Source organism: Melanotaenia boesemani, chromosome 10 (genome assembly GCF_017639745.1).
Source record: "Melanotaenia boesemani isolate fMelBoe1 chromosome 10, fMelBoe1.pri, whole genome shotgun sequence".
Taxonomy (NCBI): Eukaryota; Metazoa; Chordata; class Actinopteri; order Atheriniformes; family Melanotaeniidae; genus Melanotaenia; species Melanotaenia boesemani.
The window spans coordinates 28,227,821-28,250,914 of NC_055691.1; the positions used below are offsets into that span (position 1 = coordinate 28,227,821).

A 23,094-nucleotide genomic window follows, 5' to 3' on the forward strand; every position below is an offset into this window, starting at 1 on the left:
TCGTAGCAAACAGAATGATTATCTGACTACTGTGTTGTGCTGAACAAATTTGCTTTGCCAAGAAGAGCTTTACGGGTGTATTATGGGTTGGCTGCTTTATATAAGCTAGCTGCTGCTATGCTACGTAAGCTAAACACTGCAGCTGCAGAAATATTCAGCAACAACAAAACCAGTTATTTTCCTTGTCTTTCCCTCTAGTCTTTTTGCTCCTGAAGCAACATTTTTGACGGTTTAATAACTGTGCTGCTCTGTTCTGTTAGCTCCATTGTCGATGAAAACGGTAAACTTTCCGCCTCCACACTGACATCGGGAAGCAGAGGACAGATGATTACACCTGAAAGAAGCTGCAGCTAGCTTTGGGTTAACTCCCCTTCACTTTACCCAGCAGTAGGGCTGGGCGATTAATCGATAAATCGAATTTTCCATTTCTGGAGATTTATTTTTATGAAAATTGGGATTTTTTTCCATAGTTAGTTAGCAGCAGACTTAGCCCTCCCTCCACACCAGAACAGTGTTTGACAGATTTTCCGTGAAGTGACCCGTCACTCATGCCTGGAATTTAGCTGTGCATATAACTGCAGTGAGAAATGCTGCTCTTTATGAGATGCAGAAGTCAACTTAACCCACAAACTCTAGTTAAGAGACAACCTTCATCAGGGGAATTATTTCTGCAGTGGCTCCTGTGTGATAAGGATCCAGATGGAAAGAGATCACGGATTCATTGTGTCGCATATTTCTATGTAAGATATGAAGTCGTTTATATGGTGGAAAAGTTATGACATTATATGCTTTATTTTTGCTGGCATTCATCTATATAAACAAATGTTTTTAATAAGTTTATTTATGTTTCGTAAAAAAAAAGGAAAAAAAAAACGGAAATCGGATTTGGTTATAAAAAATCAGAGATTTTTTTTTTTTTTTAGGCCATATCGCCCAGCCCTACCCAGCAGTGAAGCGGACATGGGACTCTGCTCTCACTAGAAGAGCTATGTGGTGTTCATTGCTAAAGCTGCTAGCTAAACATTTACCGCTAAACATTTACCACTAAACAAGCAGTTTATTACTGCTAACCTCCTCTATCTGACGTCCGCCTTCCCTTCACTATGGCTCTGCCAAGAGTTTTCCCAAATATTGCTTTGCATGAGTGGATGTAGATGCGACGGATCCAGTTATCTAATTACTACATATCAGATTTTGATGGTCATGTAAACAAGCTCTACCTGACAAGTTAGAAGGCAGTGTTATTTGCATTCAATCAGCAGCATCTTTCCTCTTGGCACTTATGCAGATTTGCATGTTGCAGCGGTTTACTAAATATTTCCTTTAATTTCTCTCTGCATTTGCATCTATAAATGTACTTAAGCTGAAAAAACCAACATGATCTGGGGATATAGGGTGATATGATAAATCTTTTCATGTCTGAATCATGTTTTCAACACTATCTGTTGATAATTATGGTAGACTCGGGGAAATGCAAGAGGTAGTATGATTTTCAGCCCTGTGCACAGTATGTGTAATGTGTGGCTCTGAAGGTTCCTGGTTTAACGGATGGAAGTCACATCAGGTAACTCTGCTTTTGGACAATACAGCATCTTTCACACTCTGGTCTGTGTAAATGTGCTTAGCTCAGCTCATAGCTGTCTTCTGTCCGTCTCCATGTCTCCAGCCACTTTCACAAATGCCAAAAGATAGTATTCTCAAATGTACGTCACTGTAAATACTGTATTCAGACTTGTAAACAGCTGTGCCCAGGTCTGTCTGTCTGTCTGCAGACATTGTCTGTCTGTTGCCTCAGTTGCATGACATGCATGGCTGTACCTGTGCTCCAAGTGATTGTCTTAACTTTATATCTACACACCACTGCATGCAAATTCATGTACTTGTAACACATAGACAGCAGACTTGCACACATACAGTTGAGCCCAGTTTTTTCATACCTATGTCAAATTTTAATTTAAACCTTTTATTTCTGACAGTAAGACATTGGTTTGGACATTTTAATTACTAGTATCAAACTGATTGGTGTTTTACAGCAAAATTGTGTCAGATTATTCATATTATTCCTCTGTAATCACTAGCAAATCATTTTCCATCGTAAACAGTTCTTGTAATTGCTAACAAGCTTTTTGCTCCCCTTCTCTTCAATTAGCCATTTCTCTGTGATGATCAACAGGTATAGGACCTAACCCAGTTCCCTCAAAAGGCTTTGCCTTTCACCAGGCAATTGTTGATAAGAATTTTTTCCTTACCTAGATAAAAGTTAAATAAGTGAATGACTTCCCTCTGAATTCTGGATGGGATTAAGCTGTAATGTTTGTTTTGGACCATTGCTTTGTTGGAAAGTGGAACTTAGTCTTTTCATTTTCTGCCGTCCATCAAAATGCATTCCCCTCAGAAATCTTTAATGCAGTTCTCCTTAAGATTATATAGATTCATCTTTAAAGCTCTCTGGGTGTATTTGAGCATTTCTAGTACTAACAACACAAGACTTTTCTCCATGGATGCTGACCATGGAGAACACACACAAGCTGTGAAAAGATGGAGAAGTGTTCAGTCACAAGAATGCCATCTCTGTGCTTAAGTATGATAATAGAAATGTAATGCTTTAAGTATGTTAGAGTTCTGGAAGGAATCAGACAATCTGAAGAAAAAAAGAAAGAAATCTCTTTAGGAATTGTTTTCAGTTCTGTGATAAATGGTAAATAATGCGAATAAGTTTGCTTTCTTATTCAGATATTCTAAGTAGGCATCAAAAACACAATTGAAACTGGGCTATTATCAGCATTTTGGAGACTAGTAATTGGAAGAACTGTTGGGTTGCTGTAAGTTTGCTGTTATAGTACTTAGACAATGATATGAAGAATTTTTGACAAAAAAAAGGTGAACATTTTAAGGTCATTCATCACTTCTTTTCATTTTTTTTAACCAGAAGAGACCAACTTGCCTAGAAAACATTTTCTCTAAATCTAAACTCGGGTATGAATAATATTTGGCTCAGTTGTTGAAGTGTAAGAGGATTGCATTTTTGCATGGACATTCCATATTGGCATTTCTTTGCGCTTCAAAGTTAATATTTGTTTTAACTCTTCCTTAATATTTTGAATGTTGTCTGGTATCTCCATTTTCTTGTCTTTTTTTCTTTCTCTCCACCTCTTCGTCTTGTCACACCTGCCTGTTGCCTCTCTGCTTGCTCTGTCTTACCCTGCAGTCTCATCTTTGGAGCACTGCAGTCCGCTACCCGAAGGCCGTTCCCGCTCACTGCGCTCCAGTCGCTCATTTGGAGGCAGTTCAGTGACCATAGTGAAGATGACGCCGCTCTCTTTCCTCCCTGGAACGCGCATCATTAAATACCTTGGGATTATCAACATGTTTTTTATCAGAGAGACAACATCTTTACGGGAGGTACTGTAACATGACGCCATAAAGCGGCCGTGCATTTTGCCTCCAGGATAACCTTGTGTAAAGTGTAAATTTATTTAAACTTGTTTTTCATCTGCAGGAGGGTGGAGTTAGTGGTTTCCTCCATTCATTCATAGCAGAGGTGTTTGCAATGGTTCGAGCCCATGTAGCAGCTCTGGGTGGCAATGCAGTAGTGTCCTACAGCATGAAAGACTGTGTTTTAATGGAAAATCCAAACAAGAACCAGGTGCCTACACATACCTGTCCACATTATTACTCATATGTTGAAAAAAATTATGTTCACATAAAAGTTTAATTTCTTTTTAGGATTTTTGTATCCTTCTGAGTTAATGGATATTTGATTATCTTTCAGGCTCAGTGTCTCATAAATGTGAGCGGGGATGCAGTTATGTGCGTCAAGGACACGGACCAGGAGTCCATGGCATCAGTGACAAGTATTGGACAGACTTGCAGTAGCACAAGTGATGTGGCTACATGACAATAAAACACTGTCTGATTTGACAAGTAGGAAGCACAGTTTGAGTGAACACTGTCTCTTAAGTCTAGCCGTCCAAATCTAGGTGAGTTTGTTTGCCTTAAAATTCTGAAAAGATCCAAAGGTTTGGTCATATGACAAAGAAATTAACTGTCTAATAAACTTGTCAAAATGCAGTCTGTATTAATATGACAGTACAGAGCCTTTGTACTAAATAAAACTGATGCGGCTCTGTGAATTTTTCAAACGTTTTTGGCCAAAGTGACCCCGTTAGTCTGAACCTTTCCTTTGTGTTTCAGCCGTCCACACTCGGGGTTCCCCTACAGCTACAGTATTTTGGCCATCCCTTTGTGTTTGGGCATGAGTGAGGCAGCTATAATTAATTTGTCCATCCACAGATTACAGATGTAATTTTAATGGCCATATCAAAAGACTGATATATAAAGTTTAATTCATATTTTTGCAGTGTTACACTCTGCTATGATGCTCTCAATTCAGAGCATCCCAGGTAAACCTGTGATCCACTTTATTTTAATGCTGGAAAATTAATCAGTGTCCATTTTAAATGTTTATGTCTAAACTTTATGTTGATTTTGTTCTGTAATGATCTTCCTAATTACTGCCACAGTATTCTTCAAAGGCAGTAGCCTACAGATACGTATTTTCTTTCTCTTCCAGAAGGTGTCAAATGGTGTCATAGATAAGTTTTTTTTTTGTTTGTTTGTTTGGTTTTTTTTTTAGATTCTGAGGTTGTTAAAAGTTATTTGCATCTCTCCAAAGAGGCCCAGATGAAGGGCCTAATGTACATATATTTTTGTAGAGAATTTTCCCTACAAAACAGCTATTAACATGAATTCCAATAACTTTTATGGTTTGAAAATACCTTTTTTCATCTTAAAATGGGGGGGACAAACAAAAAAAAAACCCAAGTGGTATAATTATAAGTTATGGTCTTGATTGCCCTCTAAATGAGTGGCCAAAGGGTGATGGGTATACTGTTAAATGGAAATGGTCGTGTTGTTGAAAGTTGTCGGTTAGGGTCTACTATGAGGGATATTTCATAGGATAAAGTTTGAGATCTTTATGTTGAAGCAGCTCTTGCTTCTGCCGCTGTAGGATCATCTCTTAATGCACCTCGCTGTGTCAAATATAATTTTGCCAAGCTTCAACACTTTTGCTTTGGCTCTCATGTTCATGTTAGTTTTGCTGCTGATCTGTCTATCTATGTTGTCCAGTGCCAGAAGAAGCAACTTCCAGCACCAGTCCCACCTAAAAAATAAACTGTAAATGTTGTCTAAAACCAGATTTTAGTATTTTTGTAGCAAATGATTAATCCTACTGCTCACTTTGCCTGTGCAATGAATTTATGATAAGATGTGTCAGAGATTTAGTGGTACTCTAATCTGTGTGATCAGGTGTTTATGATGAGTTTCTTATAATTGTGTCTAAAACTTGAATGTACATACTTGGAAGCGTTTGCTTTTTTGACTAGCAGCATGCAGACCCACCTTTTATTGCCATGAATCTGTATGCTTGCCTGGTAAGTTGCACAATAAACTCAAGTCAAACCAAATGCATCTGTTTTCCATTATAAAAATGTGTGCTTGGTTTCTAAAACGTTATAGTTGGCATTCATATAGTATGTTTTTTTTCTACTTTTGAGACAGAAATGTCCAATGTTTGGCAAATGTCCAATGTTTGGCTTTTTCAATTCAGTTTTTAGACGTTTTGTGTTAACCAATATATGGTCTTTAAACCTTTAACAGCATTGCAAAACTTGTGAATTTACAATGACAGGGGTATTAAAAAGAATTGAGAAGCTTTGATTAATCATGTAGATGCGTGAGAACATTCTAGATTAATTTTTTTAGAAGCATACAATTTAAGTTATGATGCATTTGTAAACAAACGGCAAACTTCACAGAACCTGATTAAAGATATGGTTTAAATTGAACATGGATAAGAATAAATACAGCTACAGTATACTGCCATGTAAAGGCACAAGAAGCTTAGTTTTATTTTAAGATATTTTAAATGTATACAAGAAGTCGAGAAAACCGACAACTTTTATCCAGACTGAATGGTGGTTAATCCATTTTCTCCACATGGGCCTTGAATGCAGCATACCATTCAAAGCAGCGGTTCGCAGTAGCGCTGTTCATTCACCGGAGAGGTAGCGCCATCTTGTGGCCGTTCGGCTGAATTTATTAACTTCACACAGCTACGTGTCTCCCGGTCCGACTACGTTAAATCCCGCATCCAGCTTCCTTCTTCAGACAAGCAAGCAGCATTGTAGCAGACAAAACCAAGCGCCAGACATGGGAGAAATTAACCTGCCACGACGCCTGTTCCTTTGGTGCATGGCGGTCATCTACATGATCGCTTTCGTCTCCCTTTATGTGCAGATACCAGGTGAGACTCAACACTGCTGTCCAGCTAGCCTGTTTAACCCAGTGGTGAGAGTTAGCTTGTTAGCTGGGAGCTTGGCGCTCAGTTTCCTGCTGCTGCCTCACTTTTCCTGCTGTCATAGCTGGTGGAGAACCGTCTGGAAGTGTCTTGCCTCCTGCACAGGGTCAACTTCATGTTAACATCTGCTGAGTGGGAACTAACCTCTTGTAAAGATGTTCACGTGATGACACAGCACACGCAGAAGTTCTACTTTTAAGAGAGTCTTATAATTGTAGCCTTAAACAAGTCTACAGGAGGTCGCCCACGCCCATAAATAAAAGTTTAGACCATGTTTATTTAGTCATTTAGCGCATTTTCAAGTCAAGTTTCGACTTAAAATACTGTTAGATGGAGGTTAAAATCGGACAATCACTTGACTCCCTGTTTGTTCCACAGAAAATAATTTTTTTTATAAACTGTTTTGGTTTTTTTTTGTTTTCTTTGAATGAGTCTGCAGATATTTGTACCCTGCAGACATTGATCCAGATGATAGTCTTAGACCTTAGAAAAAAGGGCTCTATTCACTACCATCTCATCAAAACATAATATAATTTCCATTCCTTCAATAAAATGTGATCATCTCTCTGGATTGTGTGTAGGTCTTTATGGTAATGATGGGCTGCTGCCTGCCCGTTGGCAGCTGCGATACAGTGGGAAGTCTCTGCTGGAGCAGCTGCTGTCTTCTCCTACACTTCTGTGGCTGGGACCTCGGCTCGGCCTGGACACTCAGGCTGCCATGGAGCTGCTGTGTCTCGTAGGGGCCGCGCTGAGCCTTGCCGCCTCGCTGGTGGAGGCTCTCCGAGACAGCGTGGTGTTTTTCTGCCTCTGGGCCTTGTATCTGTCCATGTACCAAGTAAATTTGTAATTGCTTTACCCTTTTCTTGCACACTTCTCATTCTTTCTTTTTTTTTACTAAATACAATTTTCTGTTGCAGGTGGGCCAGGTTTTCCTCTACTTCCAGTGGTAAGTGTGATGGATATTATGATAACATTCAATGTTTTAATTAACACATAACTTCTACACACAACAGCTAAATGATGAAAACATGTGTCATTCTCAGTCAACAGTATCATCATAGTGATGTTTGCCTCTGTTGCTGTGCAACAACACTCTAGTGTCAACTCTACCTTGTGTATCCTCTCCCCTGCGACTAGTCACATTCTGTCTTTATTACTACTTTTTGCACTTTTCTTCTCCATTCTTCAGGGATAATTTGCTTTTAGAGACAGGGTTCCTTTGCATCCTTGTGGCTCCGATGACATTAATCAGGGGCTCTCGAGCAGTCAGGCATCATGACCGTGTCACCTTCTGGCTGATTCGTTGGCTCCTCTTCAGACTCATGTTTGCTTCTGGAGTGGTGAAGCTCACATCAAGATGTCCCACATGGTGGGGCCTTACAGGTACACGAGTAGCTGGTTTTTGTGTCTCATTCATACTGTCTTTGCACTCCAGGATAACACTTGTCTGAAAAATGTATCCAGATATGTGTTTTAGAGGCACATTTGAGCTTAAATCAACTTGCTTTTCCATTTCTTCTGCTAATTTTCTTTCTTCATAGAGCAACAAACACCCTCAGATTCCTGCTCACCCTGTCTGGTTACATTCTTTTTTTCTGTGTTGAACAGCGCTGACTTATCATTATGAGACTCAATGTATCCCCACCCCACTGGCATGGTTTGCCCACCAGTTGCCAGTGTGGTGGCAGAAGCTGAGTGTGGTGGGAACCTTTGTTATAGAGATTGCTGCACCTTTTCTCTTCTTCAGCCCACTGCGCAGGCTGCGACTTGGAGCTTTTTACTTGCAAGTGAGTAAAAATTCACATTTTACCTTTGCTGTTTCATCTGGTACATAAAACAAATTTGTCATCATCAGTTATTAATTGCCTCAAGACTGAGGGCTAGCTTGGTTTCACATTAAACTCCCCAATCTCAGGCTGAGATTTGAAATGCTTTTTTTTTTTTTTTTTTTCTAAACAGGTGCTGCTTCAAGTTCTCATCATTCTGTCTGGAAACTACAACTTCTTCAACCTGCTGACCCTGATTCTCTGTCTGTCTCTTCTGGATGATCGACATGTAAATTTCTGGCTGCGCAAGACAGATGAGACCAAAGATGAAGACAATGGTATGATGGAGCGACCTGCCCAGTGTGTGTGTTTTGTTGCTTTTTGTCTGTCAGGAAGATTCGGGTGAAACTGTCCAGCAGATTTAAAAAGGAAGAAGAAAAGGTGCGGCATGCAAAAAAAAAAAGAAAAGAAAAAAATAACTTTACCTTTTTTAGTGGGATCTGGATATGAATATAGGTGTGAAAGATGCTATTCATGTATTTTCTCATCAATTTATTTTGTAAATGCATTTCTTTTTTTGCAAATCTGCAAAAAAGAAAAAAATGGTTTAGTAAAGAAACATAATTTTATAATAAACAGTAGATGTCAGCAGTGGATTGGAAGCATAATTTAGTACAAAAGCAGTTTTCACCAAACAGTTTGAAGACCAGAAAAGGGTCAGAGGAACTCTAGTTTGTCAACAAATGCCTGAAAAAATTATTTAAATGGTTAAAAATTGTTTAGGAAATATTGGAAGTGATTAGCAAATTCCTCCCTTTTACATTTTCTGTCGTTAAGCTGTTTAGTGATTCTGGAGAAAATGTAAACCACCAGGGTGAACGCCAAACTTGGATACCGCTGATTTCTAAACCCTTAGCTGGCACTTTGTCAAAAACTATTATGTATTAGTAGCAGATGAAACCACATGGCCATGACATCACTTTGCAAATCCTTTTTTTTAACCAAGTGCTTTTGTACAGATTTTTATTCACAAATTCTCCTTAAAACTTTGCTGTTAAAAAAAACTTCTCCTAACTTTGTCCAGAGGCAATGGCATCTTGGATGGATTGCTACACTGTGAAAGCAAATCAGACAAATTAGTTTCCAGGATTTTTTTTTTTTTTTTTTGAGAGAAGAAATTGATGCTCCGGATCAAACACATAACAGACCACTCAGATTGTTATCTGGAGGACGGGGTTGTATTTTTGACTTTGGTAAAGCTAATTTATTTTTCTGTGGCAACATTAATGCTGCAATAAAATAAAAAAAAAAAACACTGGCCTGTCTCATATAGAGAAAACAACCCCTACTGTTGCACTTTTAAGATGCGTTTGCAGAAGAACTGGGAAGATTAATGCCTGTGCATTTATTAATTATATATTCTCTATGCCTGGAACATGTCCAGTGTTGTGTAAGGTCAAAGCAGTGTGACAAAGTGGTAAAAGCTTTATCAGTCCAACTTTTGCCTCTGGTTATGAGACTGAAATGCAAAAAGGGATGCATATAAAATGAAATGGAGTTTACACAGCAAATCATGGTATATCTTTTATTCATAATGTCTGCAATCCATCCCAACATTTTCTGATTTGTACTTGCACGTCTACACAGCTATAGACCAGGTATCATATCTTAGGATCCATTATCTGTTTTTGAAGAACATCACAAATGCATTGCTCGTCAGCATCCATTAGCATGTTAAAAACCCACAGATGTACACAGTCATGTAGTATTTTTTCCCCTGACACAAGAATCCTGATCACAGAGAAAGATGAATACAAAGCTGTATCATTTTGTTCTGCTCAGACTCGAAGCTTCAGTCGTGGCTGTGCTACCTGCTGGAGTTGGCAGTCTGGTCTCTCATGATCTTTGGAACAATTAAATACTTTGATCTGCAGGTGGATACAACTAAGAAAGGCATCTCATCCCGGACAGGTGTGTTTCCTTTTACAAAAATGAATACAATTTTAGTTTAGTTTATGTAAATGGGACTGTATATTTGTATGTAAACAGTTACCCTCCCCATCGTTTTGCAGCATTCACATTCCACCAGTTTAACGTGTTTCTAAAGACTGTGACTATCCCCTGTGTCTGGATTGGGATCCTCTCTCTCACCTGGGAAATGGTCACATCTATGTTCAGGTATGTGGTCTTATGTAGCTTATTCTGGATGTACATTATGGATATTGTGTTAATTTGTCTCGGTGTATTTCTAGGTGTGCATGTGTCTCTGGTTTCCTGAGGAGGTTTTGGGGAATGATCCAGTGGACAGTGTTTGCTGCTGCCACTGCTTCCATGTTTGCTGTCAGTCTGGTGGGTGTTGTTAGAAACACAGTCGGCTTGTGTCATTAAGCTAATGTGCGAGCTGAACTCCACAAGTGATCAGTTGTGTCTTCTATTCCAGGTGCCATTCACCTACATAGAGTATGACTCTCATGCCCGGTTGTGGCCCGGTGTGCGTCAGGCATATGAGGTGGTAGATCGGTACCAGCTGGTCAACTCATATGGTCTGTTCAGAAGGATGACTGGGGTTGGTGGAAGACCGGAAGTTGTCATCGAAGGAAGCAACGATGGTGCGACATGGACGGTGAGAAGAAGAAGTTATCATAGATGACAGTTAAAACTGAATCTTAAGTAACCAACTATTTCTTTTTAGGAGATTGAGTTCATGTATAAGCCAGGAAACCTGAGTGCATCTCCTCTTGTGGTGACTCCACATCAGCCCAGATTGGACTGGCAGATGTGGTTTGCCGCCCTGGGAACTCATACGCAGGCTCCGTGGTTCACCAGCCTGATGTACAGACTGCTGCAAGGCAAAAGAGATGGTGCGAAACCTGTGAATATTTATAGACATGCAGTTTGCTTAAGTCACTGCCTTCCAGCTCTGATTAAAACAAGAGAGGAAACTTTAAAAATGATCTGGAAACTGCTCAGATCCTTTTTGAAAAGAGGGTTTGTTTTACTCAAGGAGTTTATGAGCTTTGTCAGAGGTACTGAGAGGAGAAAGAGGCCCCCCTGAAATGAGTCACTTTACAGTAAATTTGATTTATGAAGGGACACAGGGCTCTATTAAATTTTGCATTTTGTTCTGCAGTAATTGAGCTGATCCAAACAGACGTATCCAAGTATCCCTTCCACCAGCAGCCTCCTGTGTACCTCCGAGCCCACCGCTACAGATACTGGTTTACTTTGCCAAAGGCTGACGGGTCAGTGCTCTTTGTTTCTGTTTTGTCTCAGTAGTTATGGGAGTTGAGAAGCTTTGGTTAACCAGCACACATTGAAACAGTGCTGCTCGTTCAGTCTCATTCAGATTGGTTAGAAAATCAGGCAGGAACTGATCGTGTCTAACTATGTCTTCTACCTACCTCTATGCCTTGGCCTTTTTTAAATTTATTTATTCATTTTAAAATCAGGAAATCAATATTTAAATTGACTTTTTATTAGAAATGTAGATGTACACAAAGGCGTTAAGATGAACCATTTGGCTCTCTGTTGGCAGCTCTTACCCACCAAGTTGGTGGCGGAGGGTCTACGATGAAGAATTTTATCCCATTGTCCACCTTGGAAACAACTTCCTGGAGAGCATGCTCAACCAGTTCGGACTCAAGGTAAAAGTTACTTTTATGTTTTTCTGTAACACTCTTAAATGCAAAACCAAAGTCTCTGAACTATCCCTACCTGGTAGAGCTAGAAGTGAGAAAGTATTTCAGTATAAATTACAAGATTCAGGAATCCTGATAATCCTTTTATAGGCCTGGATTATTTTAGTCATTTCTATACAAACCTTGCTGCAATATTTTATATGTATTGAGTAGAGTTAACTAGACTTTAATCCATAAGAGCCCTGCGTGACATATTTGTCACAAACAGTTAAAAAGTTAATTTTTTTTGTTACATTTTGTTAAAGGGCCAAATAAAGACCCCATATTTAAAAAATTGGATTTTTCTTACCATTTTTTCATGGGTTGGGCCCTAATGGGTTAAACTTGTTTTCTTGAGTTGGATAGTCTGCTCCATCCTCTAGTAGACAAAAAAAAATAAAATAAAAAAAAAATAAACTGGTCTAGAAGAAAGTGCACCCTCTTTCAGTATGAAATATGACATTATAGTCTTATTAAAATCATAATACACCATGTCATTTTTGTTAATAAAAACTAAACCACAATGTGGATGCAGTGTGTGGAAAAATTCGGTACACCTCATGATTCAGCCAGCAATAACTTTTTTTCCCCGCCTGGCAACACTTTCATACCAACCATAATTATTCAGTCTTTTTCTCATTTTACTGTCCTGAGCTTTAATATTTAGCGTGCAAGTTGAGGCCTGTCGAGTTTTCCTCACTGTGTTCCTCTTCTGAGTTATCTTTCTTTCTATGGGCTCCATATTGGGCTTTATGACCCGTCCCAACTTAACGACCAGCTACAGTTGCATTTCTCAGGTCATTGATCATCTCTCTCCTCCTTGAATTTGTGTTAACACACATCTGAATGCTCCAAACTGGCAAAGTGTCAAGCCTCTGCTTTTATAGAGGGGCTTATACTTGCTAAGGATCAATTAATAAAGTGCACTAGCAATGCCTGGCTGTGAGATACCCTCTTAATTCCTGTGGAAACAGTAAGAGTGTATGTGGTCTTTCACACACTGCTTCTGCATTTGGGTTAGTATTTATAGATAATCAATGACAATGGAATGTCATGTGGTGTTCGTCTGAGATTGTATTTATCTGATTTTAAGGTCCTGTAACGACCAGATATCTGTACTATGAAGCTGGATTTTCTATTGTTGAGGTGACTTCAGGGTTAACCCGAAGTTTTCAGTACCACGAAGCCGGTTCATTTGTTCTTGTTTCCAAGCTAAATGGGACCTAAAATAACATCTGGGCCACTGCAAGTTTGCAGTATACAGGCTGTGCAGAATTACTAGGCAAGTTGTATTTTTGAGGATTAATTTTATTATAGAACAACAACTATGTTCGCAATGAACACAAAAGACTCATAAATATCAAAGCTGAATATTTTTGGAAGTTGGAGTGGGGCTTTTTTAGTTTTAGTATCTTAGGAGGATATCTGTGTGTGCAGGTGACTATTACTGTGCATAATTATTAGGTAACTTAACAAAAACCAAATATATACCCATTTCACTTATTTATTTTCACCAGGGAAACCAATATAACAACTCAAAATTTACAAATATACATTTCTGGCATTCAAAAACAAAACAAAAACAAATCAGTGACCAATATAACCATCTTTCTTTGCGAGGACACTCAAAAGCCTATTCACGATCAACATTGCGTGCAGCAGCAACCACAGCCTCCCAGACACTGTTCAGAGAGGTGTACTGTTTTCCCTCCCTGTAGATCTCACATTTGATGAGGGACCACAGGTTCTCTATGGGGTTAAGATCAGGTGAACAAGGAGGCCATGTCATTATTTTTTCTTCTTTTAGACCTTTTCTGGTCAGCCACGCAGTGGAGTACTTGGATGCGTGTGATGGAGCATTGTCCTGCATGAAAATCCTGTTTTTCTTGAACGATGCTGACTTCTTCCTGTACCACTGCTTGAAGAAGGTGTCTTCCAGAAACTGGCAGTAGGACTGGGAGTTGAGCTTGACTCCATCCTCAACCCGAAAAGGTCCCACAAGCTCATCTTTGATAATACCAGCCCATACCAGTATCCCACCTCCACCTTGCTGGCGTCTGAGTCGGAGTGGAGCTCTCTGCCCTGTACTGATCCAGCCACGGGCCCATCCATCTGGCCCATCAAGACTCACTCTCATTTCATCAGTCCATAAAACCTTAGAAAAATCAGTCTTATGATATTTCTTGGCCCAGTCTTGACGCTTTATCTTGTGTGTCTTGTTCAGTGGTGGTCGTTTTTCAGCCTTCCTTACCTTGTCCATGTCCCTGAGTATTGCACACCTTGTGCTTCTTGGCACTCCAGTGATGTTGCAGTTCTGAAATATGGCAAAACTGGTGGCCAATGGCATCTTGGCAGCTTCACGCTCGATTTTCCTCAGTTCATGGGCAGTTATTTTGCACCTTGTTTTTTCAACATGCTTCTTGCGACCCTGTTGACTATTTTGAATGAAACGCTTGATTGTTCGATGATCACGCCTCAAAAGCTTGGCAATTTTAAGAGTGCTGCACCCCTCTGCAAGACATCTCACTATTTTTGACTTTTCAGAGTCAGTCAAATCTTTCTTCTGACCCATTTTGTAAAAGGAATGGAAGTTGCCTAATAATTATGCCCACCTGATATAGGGTGTTGATGTCATTAGACCACACCCCTTCTCATTACAGAGATGCACATCACCTGATATGCTCAATTGGTAGTAGGCTTTCAAGCCTGTACCGGTTGGAGTAGGACAACATGCATAAAGAGGATGATGTGATCAAAATACTCATTTGCCTAATAATTCTGCACACACTGTATATTGTCCCATGAATAATTAATATTGTATAATCTCTTGAAATCTCATGATATCAGTCGGCAATTTTCTGCCAGCATTCCTTCCTGACTGTTGCCATGGCAACGGTGTAGCTTTCAGCCTGGATGGTGTGTTGCAACTCTTAAAATTTTTGAAGAACAATTGTCTGCTCCTCCATTGTGAAGTAGGCTGCTCTGCAGGGTTTCTCCATGTTTGTGATTGGTCAGACAGTTCAACCATCCCTTATGTGAATCTGGGTTGAATTACCTGGTTGATGACCAGCTTCGTAATACCGCTTATCAGGATTGTGAGAAGCGGTAAGTCAGCCCGGGTAATGGAGAGATATCCAGGGTACGTTTTTCACGCTTCATAGTACAGGCCTGCAGTGCTGATGTTGTTTGTTTATTATTATTTGTTTTTAACTTGGTTCTGATACATAAAACATTAAAGGATGCAACATCTGGTATATTGTGTGTGTGTGTGTAGTTTGTATGCAGTGTTGTAAAATCACTGTTCATTGAGGTCATAGCTGTCTTGGCCCGGCGGGAAAGTCATTGTTTGTTTTGTTTTTTGTTACCTTTTAGTTTAACTTAATATATCAAATAATACTGAAATCATGAACAAGGATGTGAAGTCTGCAAGTTTTTTTTTATTTTAATCTGTAACTATTTATACTTTATACTCTGTAGGACAAATCCACTTCACGTCGTGTATCCAACACCATCCTTGCCCAGGCAGTGAGGTGGGTGCGCTCCCAGGTTAGAGGTGTTTATGCCCACACGCTAATCTGGACCCTCGTTGCCTGCAGCGCCACCTTCTGTCTGCTCCAGGGTGTCCGAAACGGAAACAAACGCAGAAAGAACCTTGTTCACAATGCTGCTGCCACTGAGAGCGATGACAAACAGGATGTTTCTGATGGCTCTCTACACCATTGTGAGGAGGAAGATGAGCAGCAACAAGAAGAGGAGGAAGAGGAAGATGAGCAGCAACAAGAAGAGAAGGAAGTCAACGGTGGAGATGAAGTAGAGGAGGGCGAAGGAGAGGGTAAAGACATGGTTAGTGAGAATGATGAAGAGGATGAGGAAGATGACAGGATGGAAAGATGAGATGTAGACAATACTGCCATAGACTCCTATCACCACCTGCCTTCATGAAGTTCTACAGAAGACCAAAGTTGTTTTGTGTCTATTTTTTCCTCATCAACCACTTGCCTATTTTTGCCTACACCTTGCTGCACTTCATAGTACACATCTGTGTTTCCTCTAATCACTGTGGAGCAGTGCATTTTGAATAAAATGTACCTGGTTGGTTCAGACACTCGCTTAAAGGCTTAATGTGAAACCAATCAGAAACATGATGAATAAAAGCAGAGTATGTAATTTAAATGATAAAATAGACTGTTTTTTTTTCACCAGAGTAAATGTATTGCATCAATGTTACTGCCGCTGTTTCCTGTTTTTACACTTTCAGTTGTGTCTTGCTGTATGTCCAGACATAAAAGCTACAAGCACTGTTTTTTCCACAAATATATATATTTTTTTGTATTATAAATGAAATGCCCCGGAGGATTCTGCAGTAGTTTTGAAATATTTTTTAATGCGTTGAAATGCAAAAAAATAAAAATGTTTATGTACATGAATCATTCTTTAAAACTGGGCACAATTGTCTTCTATTATCACCAAAATTGGAAGTAAAAGGTGAGAGTCACAGTTCCTGGACATAATTACAGCAGAGATTAAAAGTTAATAGAAACCTTAAGAGATCGTGTGGGTACAGGGACCACTAAGTCCAGCTTTAGTGTTACAATAAAGCAATACTTTAAGTTAATCATAGCTCAAGATAATCATGTATCTGATGAATTCTGTTGACAGTCGCTGCAGTTTCACCACTGTAGTATTCCAGGACAGTACTTGTCAATCAGAGACTGGTAGTACGGCTTCAGCTCCTCAATGTTGGGCAGGTCGGTGTTTTTTGTGTACAGGTCAAATTTACTGTAGAGAGAAATTAAATTTAAGTATCAAGTCAAAGCATTGACTAGTATAACCAGGATGAGGACTAGGTGGGTATGGAAAAGGAGGATACCTACTTAAACTCTTTGACCCAAGGCAGCATGCTCAGATCTTTGGTATTACATAGATGCATGTAATCTCCATGGGAGTGCCAGGGGTAGAAGGAATGAAAGCGAATCATATACAAGCCCTGAACAAAATCAGAAAAATTGGGTTTGTAGCTAAATGTGAAGATAAAACTACTTTTTTGTTCTTAGAATTGCCTTTGGCAACTTTATCTCTGGTGCATTTAACAAACATGAAGCTAATTTCTGAAAAAAAATATTTAGGAGCTAGTTAAAATCTGGATAAACTGACCTCCTCTGGGATGGAGCAATTGTTGAACTTCAGAACTCTGTAGAGATATTCTAAAAACAGCAATGCAGGAGATCAGATACAGTGTAAAATATGAAAATATGGGGTTACATTTTGCAGGGTTTGTGTAAGCTGAATATGATGGAGTCTCTTACCATCATGGCCCCAGGATATGAGGACGTTGTCAAGGCCACAGTTTGGTTCATACATCCCATATTCAGTGCTAAAAAGTGAATGTGCTGTCAGTGGCTGTACTACAACCAATAAACGTATCACGTGACATGAGCTTTATTCACATGAGGTTTTTATGGCGTAATGTGAGAATACCAACTTGTATTTGGAGTTTTTCTCATCTGGATTATCCAAGAAGGTGTTGTCTCTGAAAACAATTGAGTTTTGAAATTTGCAGCCAACAGGAAAGGTGTCACCCACTACAGCCCACTGCAAAACACACACACCCACACACACAGCACATTTAGAAATAAGTGCTTTGAAGTGACAAAGCGGCTCTGAATTTATATTTTATTCAATCATAAATTCCAGATCTCTTACCTGTGGTTCATCCCACAGAGCCATGATCTTCCCAACATCGTGGATTAGACCCACCAGCTGAAACCAGTCTAAGAGGGGCAGTGACTAAAGTTATTTACCAGCCTTACATATGCACATGTAATCTGTCTCTGTCTCACTGTATGATACCTTTATCTGGGTGGGCTTGGCGGATGCCTTCAGCAGTCTGGAAGGCATGGAAGGAGTTAGGGAAGTCCACATCAGGATCTGACTCATCCACCAGCTGGTCTAGTGACATGATGGCGTTCATCATTCCCATTTGTGTGTGGTTGCAGTGGGTCCATTCAGAGTACTGCAGAGACGTCACAGTGTAACTAAGGGAGAATTTATCTCTAATAGCACACCTAAAAGAAACATTTAATTCTGTGGACTTTTCAAGCATTAAAGCATCAGGTTTGCAATCATGTGCATTCATCCACATGAGGCCCACTAGTTGCATGTATCATGTCAGCACTCAAATTTGTAGAAACAGCTAATTTTCTGTCAGCCCATTGAAATTATAACCAGCTCAAATATGGCAGAAAACCTTTGAAAATTGTGACCATGACTAGGTTTCCGTTTACCTTCGTTCTCTAAAGTCTGGTTGATGTGTTTGACCAGTTTGACTGTACTTATCATTCTGACCAAACAAGAAAATGTCAGTGATTCAGTGAAGAATGTTTCACGTATAAATGGTCAGCATGACCAAACCTTTTACCTGGTGCTTTTGGTTTAGATTAGCTCACCTTTTGTTTCACAAACTCTAGTGTTTGGTTGGTGTGCATCAGGCTGTATGTGTTGAAGACACGGCTGAATAGATTTCCACTCTGTAAAACACATACACAGTGTTCACCAGTGTATTTATAACAACACTTATACAATATTTTCAAATTTAAAGAAAACGTTTTATAATACCAAGGCATTCTGGTATATTGCAATACTGTGGATCAGGAGGCTGTAGAGGGGAAGTCCCTGCTCAGCAAATTAAGTCACTTTAAATGTGGTGTGTAGTTATTTTTTAATTAATTTGCTTTGAACAGAAGGAGCTGAGCATAGATGCATAACATACAATCTTAATGTCCTCAAGTAAGTAATAAAGGGCATGTTAAAGACTAAAATAGTGAAACATATATATATAATATAATATATGCAACTGTGGGTTGTTTTTTCTGACAATTACATTAACTTTTTTTTATAACATTTTTCAGGTTTGTGAAAGTGTCAATCAGTCCTAATGTACATCTGCAAACCAATTAATAATTTTGAGGAATAAGTTAAAAAAAATTAAAAAAGAATAATCACTTGTTGCAGGCCTTCACAGTACACTTTAAAATGACATCCTACATTTCACTCTGACTGATGCTACAGGACAATAATTATGGCTGAGTTACATATTTCCTTTTAATAACAAAAAATATAGTTAGAGTTCCCATTTGGATCACTGTACTATATAGATGAAAAACAGCTTTGAATTACCTCAAAATTTCTATAGTCTTCCTTCCCCTTGGTTTCAGATTTCTCCAAATTTGGCCTATAAGCCAGGGATGGGTCTGGCCCCTGCAATAAAAGAAAATATTTTCAGACTTCTTTCAAAAGTCAAGAACAAATGTGTAAGAATTACACTCACAATGTTGACAATCCTCATGGCTGATCAGTGAAGTCTCCGCAGCTGTTGTGTTAAGGTGTGTTGGTCCTCTGGAGGTGACTGCCTTCTTTCTTGCCTAAATATATGGCCCTGGTAGAAATCGTACTGTGCTTGACCTGGAACGTCCGCATTAAGTGTACACCAATGTTCAGTCACACTTTAACCATATCTGACCTGATGGGGTTCCCTGTGTTGAACGTTGGCCTTGTTTTTTTATGACTGTGTTTGTACGTGTGTACATGACAGGAAGAGTCCTTCAATAATCAGCAGATTACCTGTTTTAACCTGCTGGGAATGACTCAGTAATTCTTGGTTCACCACAGTGTGTTTCATAATTATTGAATGAATGCACACATTTACACACACTTGCAGGTTGGAAATTTGTCCTACTCATTCTGTAAATTAATCTGACTTCTATGCCTGTACATGGTCAAATAAAATCACACACAAATTAATAGAAACCAGGCCCACTTCCACGGGTATGATTTCTGGGTATTGCTGCAGTTGTGCACATAACAGCCTCGGTTATCAGATGTTCTGATTCTCTGTGTAAGTCGGTTGAAGCATATGCAAATACAGACGAAGGCAAAGTTAACCAAATATTTCTAACAGTTAAAAGTCAGTGATCCAGTACTCCCAGCTGGTTGTTGTCACAACAGACAGACATTCTCTGTTCTCAGTGTAGATCCAAGTAGGCCCCCAGGGGTCTCCCTGACCCCCTTTATGTTGAATCTATGGATAGAGGGGACATTCTTCATGATCATTGGTTGTTATATGAAGCCCAATAGGCGTAATCACTGACGTTAACATCTAGCTCTTGGTTTCTCTTTGAGAGGTCAGAGAATTAAAGCAAACAAGGTCAGCAAATATTTGAATGGGCTGGATGTTGCGTGTACTTTTCTGTCTGTCTGTCTGTGTTCATTGTATTTAAGTACATAAAAAAAATAATTTACCGCCATTACATATACACTGTTGGGCATTATTTATAGATTATCATATAATCTGGACAAAAGATAGAAAAAAACTCATTAAGATTTGATTTTTATCTCTGCTAGTGTCGGTGGTAGATGCTCAGTCAAACCCTGAAATCTGATTGGTCACTTCAGGAGCTGCCCTGTACAGCGCAGGCAGCAGATCTTGGGAAGCAATTGCTGCATAGTAAATAAATAAATAAACCAAAATGACAATAACAACAACAACAAAAACAAACAAACAAAAAACAACATGCACACACATACAACAAAACCGAAAAAACTTGTTTGAAACATAAATGTTAGTAGTGCCTTCATCTCACAGCAAGAAGTTCCTGGTTTGAACCTCGGCCAGAGCTTTTTTGTGTGTAGTTTGCATGTTCTCCCTGTGTATGCATGGGTTCTCTCCAGGTACTCTGGCTTCCTTCTACAGTCCAAAGAGCAATTCTTTGGGTTAATTGGTGATTTTAGGAGTGAGTATGAGTATGCTCGGCTGTTTGTCCTGTCTGTGTCTGTGTTGGCCCTGTGATGGATTGGAAACCTATCCAGGGTGCACCCTACCTTTCATCTGACGCTGAAGGGGCTAGGCCCCAGCACCACTGTGACTCAGAACTGGACAGAAAATTCAAATATGCTCCAGAAGGAGCTGTGTGAAATTTTAAAAACATTTTCTGTACAGTGTGCAGGGTGACGTCTAGCAGTGAACAGTGAATTGCACATCTAACTCCTCTTCATGTGTTATTATGGTGGCATAAAATATGCATGCACACTGTAGAGGCAGTGTTTGGCTTTTCCCCTCTGGACTACTGTAGTAACATGGCAGAGTGACAAATACAATCACTTATCTATTATTTGGATATTGCTTGTTCTAACTTTATTGAATTGCTTATTTTTGTGTAAAAATAGAGTTTGTAACATAGCAAACTTTTAGTATGCAAATCATAGCTTCAACACACAAAAGGAAATAACAGTTTACCAAAGCGTCTATGACAATATATATGTATCACTAATGTTGATCATAAAAAGTAGGTCAGTTGCCTTTCATCTAAAACACTTCAAATCTAGATATATCTGAAGTCTTAATTCAGACAGTAGAGAAAATGTGGCATATTTGACACCTTAAAGCAAGTCGTTGTTTCTTTCTGAGTAATCAGTATATTGTTATACTCACTTTTTTAGAAAAATATTGTACAAAATCGTAGTGATAGCCATTGATGATGATTTGGTTTAAACGTATCTGTGTCTTGTTTGTGCTGAGAAAAGGGGTCCATCAAGTCAGCCACAAGTTGTCTAGCTCCTGCATGTAGTCATAAACTACATATATTGCTATAAAAGGTCACACTCATCCTTCAGACAGCTGTTGTCAAATAAAACAACTGTTAAAGTTTTATTAACAATGTCACTGTAAAAGCCAAAGTGTTAGCAGATTAAACAACAAAGATGGTTTACAAAAGGACACTTGTAGCTTGAAGGGAAGGACATTTTAAAAACAAAGATTTAAGACAGGTGGATGTCTACAGCAAAACAGACTCATTCATTTCTATTTTCAACAAACACTATTGAAATTCAAGTAATAATTATTGTAAAGAATGATAAAGTGCTTTCATGCATTTCTATTAAAAACTGAAATATTAGAAAAATTAAACAGCAGCGCTTGAACTGGGACAGAGGAGCAGAAGCATAACACCTGCTTTATACAGAAAATACCATAAATCTTTACAAATGATTGAGACTCAAAAACAGGCAAAAATTAAACTGAAGTTCCAGTTTATTTAACCTTAAACCAAAGTAGCACTGAAGTGCAGCTGTCTTCTTTCTAGTTTGAGTATAGACAAGCTACAGACTGTTAAGAAGTGTACAGACAGATCCTGGATTAGGGTTAGAGGTTGTTTTGGCTGATTGTGTGTGCTGTGGGATTTTGGGCGAGGGGTTATCCGACTTTGACTGGAGGTTATTTTTGGTTTCTGTCCTCCGTAAAGCTACTTGTTTGTAGAGGGAGATGAATGTACTTCTGAGAGATTAGTGCTGAGCTCAGGTACGTTCAGATCAGCAGGGTGAACATTAATGATGAGAGTAGACATTAGTTAGGTAGCACTGTTTGAGACAGGCCTCTCTGGTTATTCTACATATTAAATGTTTGTTGAGCTGTTATATAAATGTAAAAAACTCATTCAAATCTAGTTTTATTGTACCAAACTATTGATGGTAATGACAATAACATTGTGGCTTACATGGCCATTAAAAGAGAGGTGTTAATGGTATGGAATAAAGGAAATCTAGTTTACTACCAGTTATTCTCACAACAATGACCATTGTATTCATAGGTTACAAAAGCACAGTACTCATCAGATTAAATGCTGAAATCTGGGAAATTTTCTTTTGTTAGATGTTCTAAAAAACTATTTTAGTCAGATTTACTCAATTTCTTAAGGTGTTGGTAATATTAAATTTAAGTGTTTGTGGTGTTCATAAACTGTGACCATCTTTTCTCTTTTTTCCAGTTGGTTGTATTAAGTGCAAGTAGTGGATTTAACTGAGATCGTGTAGCAGCTTTTCATTCACAATATAGCTCTTCCCTAAACATACTAATTTGTCTTTTATATCTTACTAGAAATGGAACCATGAACTACAAAAAGAGCACCGTGCCCTATTAAAAGAGACTTGAAAACAGAAACTGAGACCATAAAAATAAGGGAAAAGGTTATGAATGTAACAGAATAGAAAGAAGTCATTTTCTCTCAGACCTCCATGCAGATTACTTTCTGCCAGGAGAAGATTGGCCCCCTTCTGATCATTAGATGGAATACATGTTTAAGTCACTTGTAACAGATTCAATGGTCAATGACAGAAACATTTTACATAGCATAAAAACTGTTTCTATTTGTATCTAAGTACTTTACTTAAATAGCCATTGTGTTTTTATTCTTTTAGAATAAGCCATTTTCGTCCACATATACGACAGCTGCCATATTTA

General features: G+C 38.9%; 3 protein-coding genes across 14 annotated transcripts in view; 2 read left to right on the forward strand and 1 right to left on the reverse strand.

Moving 5' to 3' along the window:
• The window catches only part of c2cd5 (C2 calcium dependent domain containing 5), a 33,240-nt gene extending 27,772 nt beyond the window's left edge, over positions 1–5,468 (forward strand). For all 11 annotated transcript variants that reach the window (XM_041996856.1, XM_041996862.1, XM_041996859.1 and 8 more), the window contains 3 exons: positions 3,209–3,402; positions 3,500–3,646; positions 3,773–5,468. In XM_041996856.1, the coding sequence (XP_041852790.1) occupies positions 3,209–3,402; positions 3,500–3,646; positions 3,773–3,898 (467 nt within the window). In that variant the 3' untranslated portion in view covers positions 3,899–5,468. The remainder of the gene's footprint in view (positions 1–3,208; positions 3,403–3,499; positions 3,647–3,772) is intronic.
• Positions 5,469–5,922: 454 nt separating this feature from the next.
• On the forward strand, positions 5,923–16,201 carry lmf2a (lipase maturation factor 2a). The gene is made up of 14 exons (XM_041996868.1): positions 5,923–6,307; positions 6,943–7,196; positions 7,279–7,307; positions 7,551–7,744; positions 7,970–8,148; positions 8,321–8,465; positions 9,970–10,098; positions 10,200–10,305; positions 10,380–10,476; positions 10,568–10,750; positions 10,820–10,988; positions 11,258–11,369; positions 11,663–11,771; positions 15,282–16,201. The coding sequence occupies exons 1-14, from the start codon at positions 6,214–6,216 to the stop codon at positions 15,696–15,698; spliced, it is 2,217 nt and encodes a 738-aa protein (XP_041852802.1). The 5' UTR covers positions 5,923–6,213; the 3' UTR covers positions 15,699–16,201.
• A 20-nt stretch (positions 16,202–16,221) lies between these two features.
• Positions 16,222–19,295, reverse strand: miox (myo-inositol oxygenase). 2 transcript variants are annotated; one of them, XR_006011845.1, is made up of 11 exons: positions 19,132–19,295; positions 18,981–19,061; positions 18,251–18,331; positions 17,655–17,817; positions 17,508–17,575; positions 17,287–17,396; positions 17,111–17,178; positions 16,959–17,008; positions 16,679–16,791; positions 16,376–16,583; positions 16,222–16,345 (listed from the first exon to the last, which is right to left on the reverse strand). XR_006011845.1 is itself a non-coding variant. In XM_041996869.1 (10 exons), the coding sequence occupies exons 1-10, from the start codon at positions 19,147–19,149 to the stop codon at positions 16,475–16,477; spliced, it is 861 nt and encodes a 286-aa protein (XP_041852803.1). In that variant the 5' UTR covers positions 19,150–19,295; the 3' UTR covers positions 16,222–16,474. The 2 variants fall into 2 exon arrangements, 1 of the variants encoding a protein (XP_041852803.1); XM_041996869.1 differs by having other exon boundaries at positions 16,222–16,583.
• Between the last annotated feature and the right edge of the window lie 3,799 nt (positions 19,296–23,094).